Genomic DNA, 22265 nt, shown 5'->3' with positions numbered 1-22265 from the left:
CTAACGTTCCTTGGTGATTCCCTATCCCATTCTTGATTGTGATGTTGCCTCCATGCCACAAACCAATTTTCTAATGCCTAAGAGGAATAAAATTTGGGAGACTCAATGTGGGGAAATTTCTGAAATTTCCACCATTGGAAAATTTTGAAGTTGCAAAATTTCCACTGAAAGGAAAATCTTTTGGAAAATTATCAATTTCTTCCCCTTACCTTCCTAATTTTGCAATTCTTGAGTTACCATAAAATGAAAGGTCTGAGCTTGAGATTCTTTGGGAGAAATGAGGAGGGGAGATTTTAGAATATGCAAAATTTCCACCAAGGGGGAGATTTTGGAAGATGTGAAATTTTCACCAAGGGGGAAATTTCAGAAGATCCAAAGTTTTCACCAAGGGGGAGATTTTAGAAGATGTAAAATTTCCACCAAGGCTTGGTTCTCACACAAGTGTCATTCCCTTTTCCAACATAGAAAACCATCTCTCCCAAATCCAAAAAAAATCAATTTCCCTCTACATTTAGGCCATGAAAAATTTCCTTAAGTGGCATCAAAATGCTCGCACAAACTCGATATTAGAACTTGCTTCCCAACGAGCCAAAATTGCTAAAACCTTCCCCAGACTTGGAGACTTGACAAAAAAAATTACCAACCCAATATCTCCAAAGACAAAGACTTCTACCATCTAAAATGAAAGGAGGGGGTCCCTATTTGCAATGGGGGGATGGTATGAAAACCACACAACATGACCCAAAAACCTACCTGACATGATCATGAGCCTCTTGACCATCAAGGTCTCTTGGAAGAGACTATGATCTAACAAATCAAGGAGCTAAAAGATGCAAGAAAATCAAAAAATGAAAGGGGTCCCCATTTTTGAAATTGAAGATAGGGCATGTGTTGTGGAACCACAACAATACCTAATAGTGTCTTTATAATCTTCTAATAGAGATAAGCTCTTGACAAAGCACACTTCAGGGGAGTGTAAACTTTGTGAGGATTATTTCATAGACTGTGATTTTCACGAGATAAATTTATGTTTTATGTGATGCTATGTTTGTCTTTACTATTTTCGCTTAATCCTAACCAGTTAAGTTATAGCTAGCATTTACTAGTAGACTAGAGTGAAGATAGACTGGTGGAAAAAGTTAAAGTTATCTAGGATATAATGATTCATCCCCACTTTGTATATTCATCTATGTGTGGACCAACATACACATCCACTCACATCTAAGCATCCCTTTTCATGCGCAGAAGATCCATAGAAGAACATCTAGACTTGTGCAATGTAACAAATCTAGATCTACACAACCATCTTAAGAGTATTTGTACAGTCAAAACTTGCTTGTTTTGATCCTTCACTAGATTTCTTTATGATTGAGCTATGAGAACATGCACCCTAACAACACATTGCTAAAGTTATTTTTAAGCACTTGTATTCTAACTGAAAGTTGATAGAGGTGAATCCAAAAATGTAGAGGGAAGATGCATTAAATTAAGGAGATCAAATTCATGTGATGTAAATAAGATTAAGACACCTTGAAAGGTTGAGATATGCGTGCTTAACACTAGACAAATGATAGATCTTGTATTAACTTTTTAGATTTAAAGAAATAATACAAACATAAAGTAATGATTTTCAATCTTAAGACATTCAAAATTTATTCTAGTTTCAAAATTATTTATCTTTCAAACCTTAAATTAGATAATTTCTTTATCACAATTACCTTTCATGACTTAATATTCACTAATCATTTAAAAAAAATTTACACCTACAATTGTGAACTATTAATCGATAATTAAAAAAAATAAAATAAATCTTTATGCACACATTCTAGCTTAGATTAAATCCAAACTTTTCTTATAGATGATTATCAAAATTTTAATTGAAAAATACATGTGTCCTTGAAGTGCCAAGTCAAAGTCTATTATTTCATAATTTGTCTCAAAATGAAATGAAAGAGTTTTAATGACGAGGTCTGTTGAGATTTCTCTAATTTGTCCCTTCTGTTGTGGATCAATATAAGTAAGATGGCTCCATTGTGAAGTCTTGGCCCTTCAAAAAAACTCTTTTATGCTGTTTATTTGTAAAGTGTCCTTGTATTGGTTGCGTTTTCACTACCCCTTCATTGTAAAACCTACAAATTATGTTTTCCCACTTTCTTTATGAACCTTCCATTGCCAGTTTTACACCGTTTTGATTCAGACCTCAATTGGGTGACTAATTTTTTTATCCTTCCTTGATTTTGGTTCCTAAATACTCTTTGTCGCTTGCAGGTTGAATTCTTTGACGTAGTAGACCTTTCTCTACCTATGATTTGTCCACATTGGTGATTTTGCACTCTTGCTAGTCAATGTTCCATTTATTGAGTCATTTGTTGTTTTGTTTCTTCCACTTTGTCTTTCACGGCGAATTGGAAATGCAAATGTGTATTGGATGGATCTCCTCTAAGACAGCACTGGCATTTTCTATTTTTTGGTTGTGAGCACTGAATTGGATGGATGGAGCGAGGAAAGCCATTGTCGAGGCCATTCACGCATCGCCTACACAGTCAGTCATTTATTTGAGCGGAGGCGCATCTCAGGTCGAGAAATTTTCCCTCATTCCGTTTGTTTATTTTCTTCCAAGTGAACTGCCATAATTATTTACATCTGCAGGCATTAGGATGGCTAATGAGTTTACCTGGAGCGTCCTCAACAGTTCTTGAGGCGGTCGTTCCTTATTCTCGCATGTCCATGGTCCAGTTGTTAGGAAAGGTACTATTTTCACTGCAAATGTAACTTCCCAATAACTTTTGCTTAGTCATTGATTATCAATTTATAAGGGAATTGATCAACTGGTGTGTGCAGCAACTTTAACAATCTGTCAGCCTAGATGCCATGAATTAGGGGTGTTCTGGACTTGCACCAGGCTTGTCTGTTGGAGTCTGCAAACTATGTTGTCTTTTGTTCAATTACAACACTTCATCATTTTTATTAAGAATTTAAAGTTGGGTATCCCTTTTGGAAGTCCCTTGCTTCTAATATTTGAGATTTTCGTTTTGATCATATTTACATTTCGATTTATATGAGAAGTCGTTAACCCAGTATAAATACTTCATTATTGCTGGTTCACATCTCCGCTAAGATATGCCTATTTCGGTAAATTGTTCTTCTTCTCATAAAGCTTTCATTATATGTTTTGTTGGGTTCATTCCGTTATTTTCGCTTCTAGTCTTGGGATCCCTGCTTTCTTTTAAACATTTTCATTTTGTTGCGGCTGTAAATCATTTTAAAACTCTAGTGTATCTCGTTTTATCTGTATGCTACAGGTTACAGAGGAGTTTCAGAAAAAGTTTTCCTTCTATTATATTCTGTAATATCTTGGCTGGATTTTTTTTTCCAAATTTCTTACACCTATTTGTTCATGAATCCAAATAACTAATTCATGCGATAGTTTTCAGTTTAACCAGCAAAGTACCTTACGATAAAATTTACCCAATTTTCAGTCCTAATTCTCAGCAGTACATGTAAACATGTAAATAACCAGCAGCAGCATATTTTTTTCCCAAATGAATTATTACAATCAAATGCTTGAATATAATAACAATCAGCTCCAATTTTACATAAAAAAAAGTTATATTGGAGAATAAGAATTGAAGTTCAAGCACCAGTGAGACATCTGATATGACATCTCTATAGACAATGGGTTTTCTTCCACTGTCTTCTGGCTAAAGGGTTTTCCGTCCTCAAAGCTGGCTGAAGCTAAGCTTCGAATTCTTCCTTGTGAAATCTAATTCAATACCCAAGCATGCTGAAATGAGCTCATTCTTCCTCCTTTAAGCACAAATTGGTGACTAAATAGTAAATATTCTTTTGCCCGTCTTTTCATTTTAATTCTCTTTTTTCTTTAAATTCTCATTTTCCCACTTAAAGAATAGTATAGCCTTATAATAAATAAGTGACCTTTTAATATGCATTTTAATTTAAAAGTCACTTTGTTAAAACTATGTAATATCGAGACATTAAAATAAATAATCAATTGGACTCTTAAAGTGATGTATGATAGTTCATCGGAAAGATCTCAACGAGACGCTCCAAGTCCAACACTGAGAGCCTGAAATACAAAACCTTGCTGACTTACTATAAATTGTATCTGGAAACCCTTGTTTTATTAACTTAGTTTGTTTCTGAATTTGAAAGTGCCCAGGCCAAAACTTGCATTGATCCCTGAAAAGTCTCGGTTAGCTCATAGGACTATGGTGAAAAGGGCTAATTATTAATCAAGAAATAATGGCAAGAAAAATGGGAAATTACAGTCCTCCCTTCCCAAAGATTGCTTTACCTCAAGCAATCTGTATAGGCATGTGGTGACCACAATGCATGGATCCCATATAAACCTCAAGGAAGCTGCTACACCAAACTGCTGCTCTACTCTAATACAAACAAGATGTCTAGAATTGTGAAGCCACTCATCAAATCCCCACAACAATAATGCACCAATCATACTAACACTAGGATCCCAAATCACTCCGTGTGCATGATCTGTCAAATCAACTTGTTACATGTTGCTCTCATACATGGGAAGATTCTCAATCCAGCTGAGAACCTCACTCCAACTGAAATCACAAACACCACTAAGGTCAATGAAGGTAGGAGCTCAACATTAAGCCAATCAGCTCCCTGAAACATTACTAGCCATGTGAATGTTCCTCTTAGGTCTCACAAGAAAAAAGGCCATCCACTTCTCCATTTGTGTGTAACATCCTGTTGGTCCATACCCCTAATAGGTGGAATGCCCAAAATATTCAACTTCCATAACACTGTCCCACTAACATGTATCCCAAATCGACAATTGCACTAAAGAAGCAAACTAGTAACATTGCTGGACATGGCTTTCTTCTCTATGAAGGGAAGTGTTCCAGACCAATCACCCATTCCACGCCTGCGTAGTAATTGAATAACAAGTCCTCCACATGTGGGATAGATGGAAAAAAATGCATCCCATACAATGTGGCCATAAGGTGATGTGCTAATTGACTCCTTCGGGAATCTTGAACCAGCATTTGTTTACCGCATAGATTAATTAAGAATTGCACATAGACGATGAACACGAACACGAACACGAACAGCAAAACCCTTCTTATTATTATTCGCATAGGCAAAACAGTACATTATGCTTCCATGATAAGATGAATACAATACTTCCCGAAGGGGTTATAAATACTTTCCAAAGAACTTTCCCGAAGGTATCTGTCAGCCACATACATTATGTCTGCTACAAACTATTTACCCGTCGGCTACATAACAAGAACTTTTCCGAAGGGACCCGTCGGCTGATACAAAAACTTTTTCGAAGGGTCCTGTCGGCTGATACACAATTTCTACCGATGACATCATCCCCCCCCCAAAAGAAAAGTTGTCTCCTGACGACTAGCAAAATTAGGAGACAATCCACAAACAATAAAATAAATACTAGAGAGAAGAAGGAGGTGTCCTAGAAGAGTGCTGCTGATGACGTAACTAATACACCTGGTCAGTCCAGATGCGTAGATCTGTCTGAATCTATGAATTAACCTCTACGGCCTCCTTCAGTAGAAGCGCAACATCCATAGCCTGTCTCCTGGCCAACTGCAGCTCATGCTCTGCCGCATCTTTATCCCTGATAGCCGTGTCCTTATCCTGTACAACTACTGCCATATCCTTCAATAGTGCTGCCCGCTCTGCTGCCCATGCTGCCTGCTGGTCGGCCAAGTCGGCGGCTAACTTTTCTCTTGCCTCTTTCTCAACTGCTAGGGATCTTTGAGCTGCAACACTGTCTGCTGCCCTATCCGCCTCCGCGCGCTGCCGAGCATAGTAAACCTCTTTGTACAATCCCACGATCTCATGTGCCAGTTTCATCATGAGAGTGTCACTCGGTCCCAACTTTGGCTCAGTGGCCCAATCTGCCAACATCTCTGGTGTCTCAACTGCCGGCCAACTTCTATCCACAAAACAAGTCTGAAATCGCTTAGGACAAATCCCACGAATATACGCTCGGATCAAATGCGACTCCTTTCATCGAGTGAGAGCCTGAATCGCCACATCATGCCCCTTCTTCAATGCAGACTTCATAGTCCTGAGGTAGTCCTTGCACTTGTCCTCATCCGACCCGTAATCCTCCTTGGCGAAGTCCTCCAATGACCATTCCGCATCACTATTCTCCTCCTCATCAGCGGGAGCCATGCCCACATCCGGTGCTGCCTCCTCTGCTGTCGGCGCAACCACGACATGTGGCACTCGGCAACGGCGCCAAATGTTTACCGCATAGATTAATTAAGAATTGCACACAGACGATGAACACGAACACGAACAACAGAACCCTTCTTATTATTATTCATATAGGCAAAACAGTACATTATGCTTCCATCATAAGATGAATACAATACTTCCTGAAGGGGTTATAAATACTTTCCAAAGAACTTTCCTGAAGGTATCCGTTGGCCACATACATTATGTCTGCTACAAACTATTTACTTGTCGGCTACATAACAAGAACTTTCCCGAAGGGACCCGTCGGCTGATACAAAAACTTTTCCGAAGGGTCCTGTCGGCTGATACACAATTTCTACTGACGACAGCATTAGGATTCGATAACTGTCTCTTTATGTCAGAAGTCATACAATGCACATCATTGTGTGAAAAATCTATACCATCAACCATACCAAGTTCAACCATCCCATATTGAATAGACTCCACCCAAGTGTCATCATCATGTTCAACATCTGTGACAGTAGGGTTACCATAGGCACTGGATAAATCATTATGGTAATGTGGTTGAGTCCCAATTGTATGAGGAGAAGAACGAATCAATGGATACTCATCTGCATTGTCTTCTCTCCTTATGTACTCCTTGGCCATACTAGCTAGGTCCCTATCCAAGGCTGATTTGTAATCAACATTATGTCCATTTGCCAAATGTACCAAGGCAGCCACCTCCTAGCTACAATCAAAACCAAACTGAAAAGTTCTCTCCTCCAAGATCAATAGTTGGGATTCTTGATCAATTTCAGAGGTGTTCCATCATCCCACTCAAATAGTGGATTCTCAAATATCCAATCAGCACTCATCTCAAAGAGTGACTTATAATTCAACATAAGTTCTTTATTTTCATTATATTTTATCCAACCCATATTAAGCTGAATCAAAGGATTACCATCATAAGAGTGAATATCCTCGTGCTTATCCTCAATTGCTGCTACAAAATTTGCTGATCCAAAAGATGTGTTATCAACTCTGGAGGCATCAACCAAAGGACATGATGCCATAATACATGGAGACTCCTTCAAATTCCCAGGTAGCTGATTGACGATTGTGGTTTTCAATTCTCTCACCTTCTCTAAGAAGTTTCTTTTCCAAAATGTACTGTATTGAATGACATCGGGTTTTACAATCTGAAAGAATCAAGCCTTTTACATTCTTCTAAAACTCAACTCTGAATCTGACAAGCTATAGGTGCATGCTGAAATATTGTTAAATTTCCAGCAAGCTAGCAAGACAACCAGCTCCAATGCCATTGTGTAATATCCCTCACTAGAGTATTCTTGAATCTTTGCAATTATCATAAACAATCATGCATGCTTTGATATCAACTATATTGTGCTTATCAGAATTCCTTATAAGCACGCGAATTTTCAATGTGAACTCACAAACATTTTGTCAAATAGGTTGAAAATCATAAATTGTAATAACCCCCTAAGGTATTTTCTCAATTTTTTTCAAAATATAAAACAAAATTTCTAATAGACAAATTGCATGCAACTGATTTGTATCCAATAGATGATGCTGAAATTCATAGAACCCTGATATTAAATATGAAGATAAAACATTACAATCTGATTTCCACCTTAGATATGAAATATCTCAAAATATTGCAAGTTTGTCTTCAAAAAAAAAACTTCACAAATAAGCCCAGTTGTGAACTTCTGTAGCTAAACCACCCTCCAAAAAGGAATTAGTTTTTTGTCCAATCCAGCAAAAGAAGATCAAGGGTTTTTATCCTGAGGAAACTAGAATTGAAACAAGAAGCTCTTAGACCTCTACCAAAAGAAATGAATAAACCAAGCATGCTCCAAAATGAAGCCCGAGTTGTTTTACTATAATCCTTCGACGAAGGTTCTAGAATTGTCTTTACATTTTTCCTGTTTTAATTTAAAAATTGAACTTGGAGGGAAAATAATTATAAAGCAACTTTTATTAATTTTCATCAGGCTTCATTTAAGACACTTTAATACTCTATCAAATAAGTAAAGTAAGTTGTCATTTAATTTGATATGATTTGACAACTTAAAATCTAATTATTCAATTGATTTTTAATGTCCCAAAAAGAGGACATTACAGTCCTCCCTTCTTAGAGATTGCTTACCCCTAAGCAATTTACATCATGAAAAAAATGTGTGGATCTCATATCAACCTCAAGAAGGTTGCTCTACCAATTCATTGCACTACTCCAATATAAGTAAACTCCATGCTTGTAAATGTGAAGCTACTCATAAGAAAACCACCAAAGTAGTGCACCAAACATGCCAATTCCAGGATCCCAAATTATTATGTTGTCACAATTCCCAAATATGAGGAGATAGTAGTAACTCAAGTAACCATCAATATTGAGCGACTCTCCAACTGCAAATGATCTCCCATGGAAGTGCATAATACTCATCATCATAGATGGAAAAATCGCCGAATAATCAATACTGAACCGCTCTCCAATTGCAAATGAAAATCGTCGAATAATCACCAAGTTTTTTTGCTCGGTGAGATTGTCTAGGAAAAACTTGCAGAAACAAGCAGGCGAGTTTTTAGAAAACTTGTCAAAAACTCATCGAAAAATCATTAAGTTTTAGTAAAAACTCACAAAATTATGGAGAAAACTCTCACAAGCGTTTCAATTAGCGCCTAAAAGCAAAAAAATGTCATTTTTGAAGCTCATTTCTTATTTGCAGGAGGATTTACTCATTTTTCTAGCTCAGGGGATGGAGGATTTATACAAATATAACATTTAAGTATTCTTATACTTTAAATTATATTTGTATAAATACTGCTAGATGTTTGAGATAGGTTTTAGCTTTATAGGAGTTAAAATGCAATTTCTAGATTTTGGGGTTTTTAAAAAAATTACAGGCTTAGCCAAATTTTAGGATTTAGCACGCCTTCAACAATGTTATCTCGCACAACTTGTCCTGGCTATTTGAGGTCAACTTGAAGTTGGAACAAGGGCTTCTAATGATTCTAACTCAATTTTTCAGAAATTACTTGGTTTCAATTCTATATTCCCGAGTCTTGACAGACTTAGCTTAACCACTTACTCACATCCAAGAAGAGCATTACTTTCCAGTAGGCCAAAATTGCTCTAACTCACTCTCGGACTATTTTTGCTATGATGTATTTATTTCTAGTTTTATAGAAAGAGTTTACTATTTTTCTTCCCACCATCAACATTTTGCATGAGAATGCGATTTTGTACCCACTTTGCATTTATATATATCTAAACTTTACTCATTTCTTTTGCATTCTCATTAATTAACTCATTGCATGCATCTTCTCATTGAATTTTGCAAAAAAATGTATATTCAATAAAAGTTAAGCTGTTTTTTAGGTTCCTGAGTTTTCCACCAAGTTTTTTAAAAAATTGGTTGAATTTTTCCCTAGTTTTTTTTAAGGCTTGGTGGGTGAGAATTTTCCATTTATGCCCATCATAGATACACAACAAATATATCAGCTCTCCAAAGATTTTGGTGTAAGAATCAAACTACTTCAAAGCTGAAATCAACACTAATGGACCAGAGGAATTAGTACAATAATAACCACTCTGAAATGCCATTGGATACATAGGAATCACGAGTAAGGAAGTAACCAAAAACCCATTCCCTATAATCAAACTGTATCTATCATCAATCCTCAACCAAGAAATGCTCAACCATTGAGCCAAAGAATCCATCCAACTCATTTTTAGATCAAAATTTGAACTCACATGTAGGCTGATCGATAACTGGGCAGTAGTAGTAACTCTAGAAATTAATCCACTACTCTAATGCTGTGACCAAACCTCATCACTAGGAACTATTCATGGGTCCCAAATTATGCAATCAATTCCATTCTCATTACTTGAGTAAAAAAGAACCCCCCCATCTAACTCAAAGAGTGGATTATCAATTATCCAATCAACATTCACCCCAAACAAAGAATTGTCAACAACTTGAATTTTATCCTTTACTCCTGACTCATACTAAAGTTCTAGTTGGTCCAAAAAACTATTATTTGATCTTTTGGAACAGCTATCCAAGTCATATGTCTATATGTTGTTAAGATCTATAATCACTTTTTGGAAAAACTTAGTCTTTCCTTTGTTCTCTTGCTCCCTAAACTTACTATCAGCCAAAATCCAAATTTTGGTTCTTGAAGAGCAATCTTCGTATTCTCCAATGTCTCTTGCATATTGTTAAGCTCCTTGATGAGTTTATTAATCTCATCCTCTTTTTCCTTCAATCTATTAACATCTATTTAAACAACTTTTAAAATATGATCTCTATCTGAAAGCAAACACGAATAATCTGATTTCATAGATTCAAAGGCTACTTTGACCACCTACAAGTATGCAGCATAGGAATCACCCTCCATTCCCCTTTGTCTCTTTTCCATTCAAGCCTTCTTGTAGAGATCTTCAATGATCTTTGTTGGTATAAATAAGTATTTGTTGGTGCAAATAAGTATTTACTATTTACACTTTACTTAAGTTCACTTAGGATAATGCATATTCATATTAGTTGTAATGTAGACACCTGGGAGTTTGCATATTCATATGAGTTGTCATGTAGACAACACAATAGTTTGCACTCCAATTGAGCACATGTTGTCTACTACATCTCTTTATGAGATACACCTTTACATTCTTATCCTCTCATTGTTGCACGTACATTCATGCACAATGAAGGATAATCCACTCTTGGTGGACATGTGCTTAGTTGTTATGCTTATCTCTTGTATCACACCTAGACATATCAGTTGCCTTTATATACAAGGAACTTCTATGGTGTATTCATCCAATTATCTGATTAATCCATTCTCCTTAATCATAGCTTGTCTCTTTTGTGCTATCTCTTGAGCTTCTAGATCTTGGCATTACATTCTTGCCTCTGGCAAATTCTTACATCGTATCAGAGCCATAGGAGTTTCATTGCATAGTCATTGGAGAGATTTTTTTTTTTTTTTTTTGGCAGGTCAAGATTGGAGCTTGCTAGTGCAAATTAGATGTTGGCATCACATTCAAAAGGTCAAAAAAACCCCTAAATCAACTCTTGTTTCATCAAAATCAGACTTTTGAGGTGAAATCTAGAGTCATTTTTTTTTGGAGGTGCAACGGCGGCGATTCAGGAAAAATAATTATAAAGGCAATTTTCAAACAGCGATATCTCCTTCATACGGACTTCTTTTTTCGAGCAAATTTTTTTTGTTTTGGGGTAGAATTTCGTGATCTACACATTGTAGTAGGTTGTTTGCATTCGTTGTTCTTGATTTTTTTTGAAAATCGCAAATCCCAATTTTTTCAACTTGAAAGGCTTCGTTCGAGCTTATATAGACACATATTCAGGTGCTATTTTTTTTGAAAGTGCATGATTTTTTGTCTACTTTCCAGATCTGGTATCAGTTTGGAAAAATTATAAGTAGACATAGTACTTTTAACATTTGGTCATTTTTGGCCTATTTTGGCACTTGTAATTAATTAGATCCTTGAGAGGTCTTGTATCTTATCTTGTTGAGTCTGATATAGATTCATATTTGTTGTTGTAACCCTCAAAATTAGAAGTCCACTTTGGTTCATTTTGACAAGTGGCAATTGTATACGCACTAAGAATAAAGTGCCAAAATCATCTATTTTGGAGGGTTCTTTGATTGAGTGTTTGTGCTTCTCTTTCTCTTGTGTTCTTTTATTTTGCATCATGGGTTCTCCTAGGTTTCCACTTTTAACTCCACATAATTATGCTACATGGAAAATTAGAGCATGGAGTAAAATAATGGTTTAAGGTTTAATTGATTATGTTGATGGAACCATGGTTGCACCATCTGATCCTGATAAATTAAATGAATGGAGTCATAACAATAAGGGTGCTATTGGTACTTTGAGGAAGTATGTACATGAAGATCTTATCTTCCATATTGATAATTGTAAAATAGTAAAGGAAGCATGGGATAAGTTTGCTAGCTTGTATGCAAAAGTAGACAAAGCTAGGGGTCTTGAATTTGGTGAAAATCTCATGTGATTAGATCCAAAGGAGTTTGACACAATTCAAGACTATATCACCAAGGCACATGAGCTAAGGTCAATGGTTAAGGATTGTGGAATTACCATAGAGGATGAAAAATTGATCTATAATTTGATGAGAAAACTTCCTCCAAAGTATGCGTCATTTGTTTTGAGCTTCAACACTCATAAGTTGACCCTAGGTTCTTCCTACACTATGCCTTCATTTGATTCCTTCACAGAGATGTTAATGGTAAAACAATCAAATTTGATGAGCATGGGGATTCTCAAGTCTTCAAAGTCCAAAGTATTGGTGGCTGGTAAAGGGAATCAAGGAAAAGGGTCTAACAAGAAGCAAAAATCATGGCAACAAAATTCACAACAAAAGAAAGAACACTCAACCTCCTCACCACAAGACAACTCCAACAATAAGGGAAAGTCATCCAAGAAGGAGTTTCTTACTTGTACATTCTACACTTGGGGGAGGGGGGGTTATTTGGTCTATCTTCGTTTTCTTCTCTCTTATGGGGGGGATCTTTTCCTCACATGAGGTCTTCTTCTCTCTCATTTTCTTTTATTGTACTTATCTCTCTTTTTGGAGGGGTGTTTTTCCCTCTTTCTCCACTTTATGAGAGATTGCATTGCATCTTTTCTTGCCCTTGCATCCTGTACATGGGTACCTAACATGGCCTAGTAGTCGGGACCCATCTTGCATTATTATATAACTTTTGTGAGCTTAAGTACATTTCCCTAAGCTGCACTTAAGGGGGGATGTTGGCGTAAATAAGTATTTACTATTTACACTTTACTTAAGTTTACTTAGGATATTGCATATTCATATTAGTTGTCATGTAGATACCTGAGAGTTTGCATATTCATATGAGTTGTCATGTAGACAACACAGTACTCCAATTGAGCACATGTTGTCTACTACATTTCTTTATGAGATACACCTTTACATTTTTATCCTCTCATTGTTGCACGTACATTTATGCACAATGGAGGATAATCCACTCTTGGTGGACATGTGCTTAGTTGTTATGCTTATCTCTTGTATGACTCTTAGACATATCAGTTACCTTTATATACAAGACACTTCTATGGTGTATTCATCCACTTATTTGATTATTCCAGTCTCCTTTGGTCATAGCTTGTCTCTCTTGTGCTATCTCTTGAGTTTCTAGAGTTTGGCATTTCACTCTTGCCTTAGGCAAATTTTTACATGGTATCAGAACTATACCAATTTCTTACAATCTTGCGTGTCATTTTGATTTACTAAAGTTGCAAAAACCATACTCCTTGTAGAGATCTTCAATGATCTTGTGAGTGTCATTGTGATGTACTAAAGTTGCAACAACCATATTATCACTGATCTTCAGCTGATCCTGCAAAGAATGTGTCTCAACACCGTCATCTCGAAATGCCTTCTTTGAATGGTCCTCCAAAGCACTATCATGCATAAATGAACTACTGCTATTAAGAACACGACTCATCATATATTTCATGGGTATTGTCAATGCCATTATAGGCCTCCAACTCCTTGTTTGATTGTTCTGCACGCAAAGTCAAGGCTACTGATATGCCATCATTTTCAGGCAGATCCTTGCGAAGATTCACACACTTCATTGGAAACATCTGGGGTATCCAACATGCTCTCTCCTTGTGTAAGGTCATCCCAATCAAAATGTTTGTCAAAAGCAACTTGCAAGTCTCTAATATATCCCTTATTTAATGAAACAACTGAATCCTACTTCTTTCAAGCATTTGTGTTATTCTATTCAAACAAAACTGTGAGATTCGTATCTTCTTCATCGCTAGTTATAACCTCTTTGTCTGCTTTTTTTCTTTACCAACCCACAACTGTGATCAGGTGTCTAAGTGTCTTCACATGTGAAACAAAAATTTTCCCTTCTCATTTGGTTCTTACTTTTCTTGGAAGATCCTGCACCTTGCAAGCCTTTCCATATTAGTTCAACTTCAGTTTAATGCTCCTCGAACCTTTCAAATTTATGCTCAATCAACCCTTTTGAGAGCTGATAAGCCATAGGTGAGATTTTTAAGATCTTTTTTCTAAATGGCCACAAGTTTAATTGGCTTGAAGATGACATCTTCATCTAGGATTAAGAACATAATGGTTTGTATAGAAGTGCTGACATTGTCCAAAAAATGCTTCCTGATTTTAGTGAAGAAGAATTGAAACATTTGAAGAATCAATTTATCACATATGAGATCCAACACAAAAATAAATGGTCTAGCTCTTGCCATAATTTCTTTAATTTTAGCACTCTTGCCGAAGGTGGGGCCTTTGACCTCAGGTAATCCATGTAGGCTCTCCACAATCTGTTAATGTTTTAGCTTCGGTTAGATAAGTTTGATGAAGAGATAAATTGTTTTAATTAGTATATTGAATTCTAAATCATTAGGTTGACCAGTTAAACATTAGTATCACTGATTAATAATTATTAGATCACACACACACGCACACACACACACGTGCACATTGTATGAGGACAAATAACATCTAATAATTATTAATCAATGATAAGCATTGATCAATACTTTATCAAACTGAATATCGATCTAATTGAATCGATACATATAAACTGTGTGCAATAATAATCATATAAATTTATCAAATGCTGTTTGTTATTGATTTATTGAAATCGATATACCTGTGATTGTTTTAATGACTTCATAACATACAATGATTATGATTGGTTGTAACAAGGATCGTATTCCTTGGTATAGCACAACCCCTTATCAACAACGATAATCATTGCATTGAAACAATACTTACCAATAATGAAATTGTTATGAATTGGTCTGTATGGTGGTCATGGGGCATGTCTCATAAATGAGACATGTCTCTTTGGCATGCACACACACATATTTAGATCTGCCAAGCACTTGAAACACACAAAATTATCACAGTGTTACTACAAGTTGCAGCAGTCTCAAACTTATACATTTGCATTCTATATTCAAAGCAAGCATATATATACTTACAGTTTGACAGCCCAAATTTCTTGTATAAATCTGCAAGGAGAACTCACATCAGTAAGGAGATTCAAGAAGAGATTCCAATCATCATATTAAAACAAATAAAATAAAACTCTATCAATAATCTGATCCTTATTCCTTAATATGGTATTAGAGCCTCGTTGAAGAAAAAAAATCAAGATCAGATAAACTAAACAGGAAATCTAATCACCATCAAAAGAATTTCAAATAAGAAAAAATGATGAGTGGAATTAGATCAAAGATTGATTGGAGGGAGCCACAAATTTTGTCTCTTGGAAACTCAGAGTAAACTAAGAGAACAAAAATTAGACTCATTTGTGGAAAGGCTGTACCTATACCAGATGACGATAATGAGAAACTTCATTGGATAAATAACAACAACAAAGCCATGAAAATCTTAGTAGATGCAGTGAAGTATCATATAGTTCCAGTTATATCAAAGTTAGATACCGCATATAACATTTTTACTTTCTTTGAAAACATGTATGAGATGAATGATACTAGTAGAACTCTCACCTTGAAACAACTGTGTTATGTAAAAATGAACAAAGGTGAATCTATTACATCATATTTCGTAAGAATAATTGAGTTGAGGGATCATCTACCATTGGCTGTATAATTGACAACAAGGAATTAACAATGCTGGCTCTCAATGGACTTCCCACATCCTGGGAATCCTTCATACAAGGAATAAGTGCCCAATCCAAACTTCCAAAATTTGATCAATTGAAGACCACCTTTATTCAAGAGGAACCAAGACTAATCACCAGAGGGATTGGAATAAATAATCCCAGTGGAAAGATTTAAGTGTTGAATACCAACTCTCACAAGAAAGGGAAGAAAGGAAACTTCAAACGGAAAAAGGGAAAGAACACCAACAACAAACACTCATTCAAAAGAAAAAAAGATATGTCTAAGGTATCGTGCTAGAGATGTGACAAGTATGGACACACCTTGCCCTAAAGTGCTCGAAAAGACTCAAGAATCTAGCCTCATTAGTAGAAGTTAAGGATACTAAAAGAATGGTATTTTTTCAGCTCTATCAAGGGAATTAATGACTAGTAGGAATTTTTGGGTCATTGATAGTGGAGCATCTCTTCCTATAACAGGATTTAAAGAACAACTAGACAGTTTTGAAGGAAATTCAAATGAAGATTAAATCATTGGAGATAACTCCATCTATCCCATGGAAGGAATTGGGACCTGTACAATTCAACTAAAATTTGGGGTTTCTCTTCAATTAATAGGAGTGCTGTTTTTACCAGGCATCAAAAGAAATCTACTTTCAATCTCAGCCCTTGAACAAAGGGTATTGAACCACCTTCTTGGATGGAAAAGTTCTAATGGCCTAAGAATTCAAACATAAAGACTGCATATACAATAGGGGTTCGTGATGGATGTATGTACAAACTTTGCAATATTCAAAACCAAGCTTTAACTCATGATGTTTCCTCTACAAATGAAATATGGTATAGAAGGCTAGGAAATCTCCACTTCCATGCCCTACCTTCTATAGAGAAACTTTTTTCATGACTACCTAAACTAAATCTAGAACATAATGGGATATGGAAGGTTGTGCCTTAGGTAAAATCTCCAAGGGGACATTTTATTGTAGAGAGCACAATTCCAGAAATGTACTTGGACTTATTCATACCGATTTATGTGGGCCAATGACAGTACCCTCCTTAGGGTTTTTTTTGTATTATGTTATTTTTGTTTATGACTACTCCAGGTAAACCTGGATTCATTTCTTGAAACTTAAAGAATCTATGAAGTACTATCAAAATTTAAGGAATTTAAGGTGTTAGTAAAAAACTTGGCTGGGAAAAGAATCAAAACTCTAAAATCAGAAAACTTTAAAGAATTTTGCAATACAATTGGGATTAAGAGGGACTACACTGTTCCGTACAACCCTTAACAAAATGGGGTAGCCAAAAGGAAGAACAGGACCATAATAGAACCTGCTAAGGTTATGATGCATGATGAGAACCTTCATACCTCATTTTGGGCAGAAGCCTTTAATACTGCTGTTTACATACAAAACAAATGTCCTTATTCTATTCTTGACAATGCAACTCCTGAAGAAGCTGTTACTGGAAATAAGCCTAGGTCATTTAAGAATATTTGGGTGCCCAATCTATATTCACATTCCTAAGGAGAAAATATCTAAACTAGAACCATCAGGGAAGAAATGGATATTTGTCTGATATAGTGAATCATCTAAAGCCTGCAAGATATAGTTTCCTAGTTACAAAGTAATTGAGCTTAGTAGAGATGTAACATTTGAAGAAAACATTGCATTCAAAATATCTAATACATTTATGAGACAGATGATGAGTCTCCTCAAGACATGGAAGAGGATCTTGGCTTTGAGCTTCAGAGGGAGATACTTATAGAAGATAATAAACCTATGAATCCTACCCTTGAACCTCATGAATCTACTACTAGGAAAATACCACTCTGGGCAAGGAAAATAATTGAAGAACAAAAAACTATGCAGCACCAAATGGTACCTTCAGAGAAAGAAAAACCAAGAGGTAATTCAAACTATGTTGCCCTTATGGGTGAACCCATGAAGTCCGAGCCACCAAATGTTGAGGAAGCACCAAAACATCAAGTTTGGAATGATGACATTATCGAAAAGTACCAATCCATTCTAAAGAACAATGTATGGGACATTGTTCCTAGGCCTAAAGGAAATTCAGTTGTCTCATCCAGATGTCTATTTAAAATCAAACATGCAGCATATGAAAGCATTGAAAAACACATAGCTAGATTTGTCGCTAGAGGATTCTCCCAGAAGGAAGAAATTGATTATGAAGAAACATTTCTCAGAGTTGCTTGTTATACTTTAGTAAGGGCTGTAATTGCTATTGCCGGTTCAAAAGGATGGAAAATACACCAAATGGATGTAAAGATTGCACTTCTCAATGGTATCATAGAAGAGGAAGTGTACCTAGAGCAACTTGAAGGATTTATTATTCGTATTAGTGCTTCTCATGTTTGCAAGTTGAAGAAGGTTGTTTATGGCCTCAAACAGGCCCCTCGACCCTGGTATGAAAGGATAGACAATTACCTCACCAAATTAAGATTCTCCAAGAATGAAATAGATCCTAACCTTTACTTCAACGTAATGAATAGTGATATGTTAATCCTCATTCTGTATGTTGATGATTTATTGATCATAGGTGCAAATCATCTCATCAACAAGTGTAAACAAGATCTTGCTTCCGAATTTGACATGAAGGATTTGGGTCTCCTACACTACTTCCTAGGATAAAAAGCATGGCAAGAAGACATTTGTATCATTTTGAATCAAGTTAAATACACTATTAATGTTTTAAACAGATTTGGAATGATGAACAACAAGCCTATGTCTACATCCATGGAGGTAAATCTACATAAACTAAAAGATGCAGCCTTAGAGTCAGAATTAGCAGATTCTACTCTCTATCGACAAATAATTGGATCCTTAATGTATTTGGTGAATATGAGTCCAGATTTTGCTATGCAACAAATGCACTCAGTCAATTCATGTGTGAACCCAAGAAAATACATCTTAGAGCAGCAAAACATATCATGAGGTATCTATGTGGTGCTATTGGATTGGGATTAAAATATGACAATGTAGATATACGTCTACATGGATATTCAAATTCAGATTGGCTAGCAGTGTTGTTGATCGGAAAAATACCTTTGGGTGTTGATTCAACTTATGATTTGCCATGATATCCTAGTTCGATAGAAAGTAATCTTAAGTTGCACAGAGCTCTACGAAAGTCGAGTATATTGCAGCATCAATGGGAGCTCGAGAAGTAGTATGGTTGAGGAAACTACTGGTAGGGTTGTTTTGACAATCCATGGATCCCACTATTATACATTGTGATAATCAAAGTTGTATAAAGCTTTTAGTGAATCCAATATTTCATAATGGATCGAAACACATTGAGATCCCCTATCATTATATTAGGGAAATGGTGGAGAGAAATGTCATACAATTGAGATACATCAACACGGATGAGCAAATTGTTGACGTTCTAACCAAGCCTCTCTCTAAAATAAAAGTAAATCACTTTAGAGGTAAACTTGGTATGGTGAAAATGTAATTATAATTTTTGAGGTTTAGTTTGTTGGATTGCAAATCAGTAGAATGGAAAGCAATAAAATTTGCTAGATTTTATTATCAGGCTCTTCAATTTGATATGGCCAACTTGATAGAATCCCAATGATGGTAATCTCTGCTTCTTTGAGCTTTGTAGGACCCAAGTGGGTTTACCTATTCCCTTGCTTTTCTACACAAGTTTTAGAGCTTTTTATAGAAGATGTACATATAGTTCTTTCTATAGACTTTGAATACCTTGGGCAGCAACTCCTTGTATTCAAGTATAAGAATCCTTCAATGATTTACCAACTTAACCCTTAGAAACCACATATTCCTATTCAAAAGAAATATAATCCTTATGAATATTGAAACTTTCTTGCTCCATTTGACTCTAAATGACCAATCCCTTATCCAATTGGGTCCAAAAATCACTTGTATGATATTCCTTATGCTTCACCCTAAAAGATAGTGTTACAAAACACTCATAATACCATCAGCTATTCAATTATGTAAATATAGATGAATCAGAGTCACAACACGGATTTTCTTGACTAAGTTTAGTCCTCGAAAGGAATCAATCAAGTAAAGTTTGGAAGGATCTTGATTAAGTTTAGTCCTCGAAAGGAACCAATCAAGTAAAGTTTGGAAGGATCTTGATTAAGTTTAGTCCTCGAAAGGAACCAATCAAGTAAAGTTTGGAAGGACAACACTTCGCTTCCAACCTTTATCATTTTAAACCACATGCTATAGTACCCCAATAACCCATACAATTTTTGAATATAATAATCAATTTTATGAATCGATTATAACAAGGTAAGAAATTCTAAGATAAACCAAATCATGTATTGAACTAGAGCAATTTTTTTTTATTGACATCAAAAGAAAGCAAGTCCATTGTGATGTTCTTTTGTTTTCGGTTATGTCTAATTTATATCACACTGTTGTTGTTTCTCTCCAAAAGGGAGATAACGAGCTTCCAATAATTTATATACATGCCTTTTCAAATTCCTATTGTAACATCCCCTTTTTCCGAGCCTTAGCTAACAACTAGCAAATCAAGAAAATAAAGTTACTACTTCACATTCATGAGAAGGTAGTTATAATAGTTATTTTACATGTTCATACAAAAGAGATTAATGGTTACATAACTAACAATTGAAGGCATAATGAAATAAAAACTAAATTGATGATTTTAAGTTTGCAATACCCTAAATTCCAAATCTAGAATTTGCTTACAACAACATCTACAAAACCCTGGGTTAGTCCACATATACCGCTTAGGGTACAAAAGTTATACCATTGTAACATAATAGCCAATACCATTTAGGGCAGCAAAAGCACAATAACCTTTTTTTTTTCCATTGCTAATTATGACAATTATAGGTAAATAAGAGATACATATATATTCATATTCACATGAATGAAGAACAGTTGAAACGACCATTAAGTAAGCCTATCTCACATAGGTAGTTATATTTCATGATCAATTTGTAAAATAAATTGATTTCACTGATTTCCTAATACATTTAAAAGTAAACTGATTTCTAAACATTAAAGGGAGTAATTGATTAAATGCTATTAACCTAAGTCCCAAGGTTCGAGTTCGAGTTTGACACCTATGAAGTTCGGATGAAGTTCGACAAGTCAAAAAAATTGAAAAAAAAAATTCAACATTAAATTCACCTCATGTAATTTAAAAAAAAAAAAATGTTATTTATTATTATATGTTCGAGTTTCATGCAAGGAACTTTTCAATTCAAAATTACAAAAGAAAACATCTCTTCATGTCGAGCAGTATATCGATACTCCAATATATAATCATAATAGTTTGAGATTACAAAACAGATTTGAAATCATTACAAAAGAAGACATCACATTTATAAGATATAAGCCATAAGAAACATGTGAAATCATGATTACAAAGTTCTTTTACTATCCAAAAGATAGATCAGCATTTTATACTTTAGAACTTCAAAATAGCTCAAAATTATCAAAAGTACGAAGATAGTTTTTGTCAAAATGTTATAGTTAAGACTCAAAAGTCAATACTAAATAGTAAATACTAAATAGTAAATACTATAAAACTTCAAAAAAGCTCCAAGTCATCAAAAGCACTTGGCTGATCTGCTGTAGAATCATCATTAGTGTCACTACTCAGCTCATCCTCCAAGAAGTCTGGTTCCTCTAGAGGTCCAGTTGCCATGTTTTCTGAAATTCCCTTTTGTGAAGAAGATGTAGAGTCCTTTGCTGATTTGTTCATGAGCAATTTCAAATTGCTACGAACATAGACAAGATCTCCCAACTTTCCGGACAGCAACTTGTTCCTCTTTTTAGGATGAATGTGGTCAACACAACTCCAATTCCTCTCACATGCTGATGAACTTTCTCCCTGACTCAAAACTCTAATGGCAAAGCGTTTTAGTTCAAGAGTTTGGGCCCCATAGCTCATCCACCATCTATACCCAGTTACCTCAGCTCGTGCCATGTCATATTGTGTTGCTTCCATTCCAAACATCCCTTCCGCTTTCTTGAATCTCCAACATTGGTCTCTAATCAGAGCTACGGTGTCTTGATCTTGCTCATACTTGCTAATGGCATCATAAAGCCCTAACATAATCTCACTATCACATAGTCTATCAATACGAAATAACTTGGGCTCCAAATAGCAAGCTACTGCATCTAAAGGTGTGTGCATCATCTTCCACATGAAATCAACTACCTCCTATATCTCCATGTATTCTGCTTCCACATTTTTTAGTGCTCTCTGAATGGACTCTTTACAACGATCCATGTTTTCATAAAGCATGCCAAGGCAAGGAGTGTCACCATCCACCATACAAAGAACCTTGACAAATGGACCACATATGTTCAGAACCTTTGATCCACTTTCCCAAA

At 35.6% G+C, this 22265-nt stretch overlaps 1 protein-coding gene across 2 annotated transcripts in view; it reads left to right on the top strand.

Moving 5' to 3' along the window:
• The first annotated feature begins 2093 nt into the window (after positions 1 to 2093).
• The window catches only part of LOC149578569 (uncharacterized), a 266266-nt gene continuing 246094 nt past the window's right edge, over positions 2094 to 22265 (top strand). Inside the window, exons 1-3 of one of the 2 annotated variants that reach the window (XM_089829921.1) lie at positions 2094 to 2122; positions 2269 to 2576; positions 2650 to 2748. In XM_089829921.1, the coding sequence (XP_089686047.1) occupies positions 2490 to 2576; positions 2650 to 2748 (186 nt within the window). In that variant the 5' untranslated portion in view covers positions 2094 to 2122; positions 2269 to 2489. Of the gene's footprint in view, positions 2123 to 2268; positions 2577 to 2649; positions 2749 to 22265 lie in introns of those variants that run through there. The other variant, XM_089829924.1, reaches the window with a different exon arrangement.

This window comes from Cupressus sempervirens, chromosome 1, assembly GCF_028749045.1.
Source record: "Cupressus sempervirens isolate cs-2001-9-10 chromosome 1, ASM2874904v1, whole genome shotgun sequence".
NCBI classification, from domain to species: Eukaryota; Viridiplantae; Streptophyta; class Pinopsida; order Cupressales; family Cupressaceae; genus Cupressus; species Cupressus sempervirens.
Note: the sequence above shows the minus strand (reverse complement) of the source record. Positions and strands in the feature narration are given on the sequence as shown.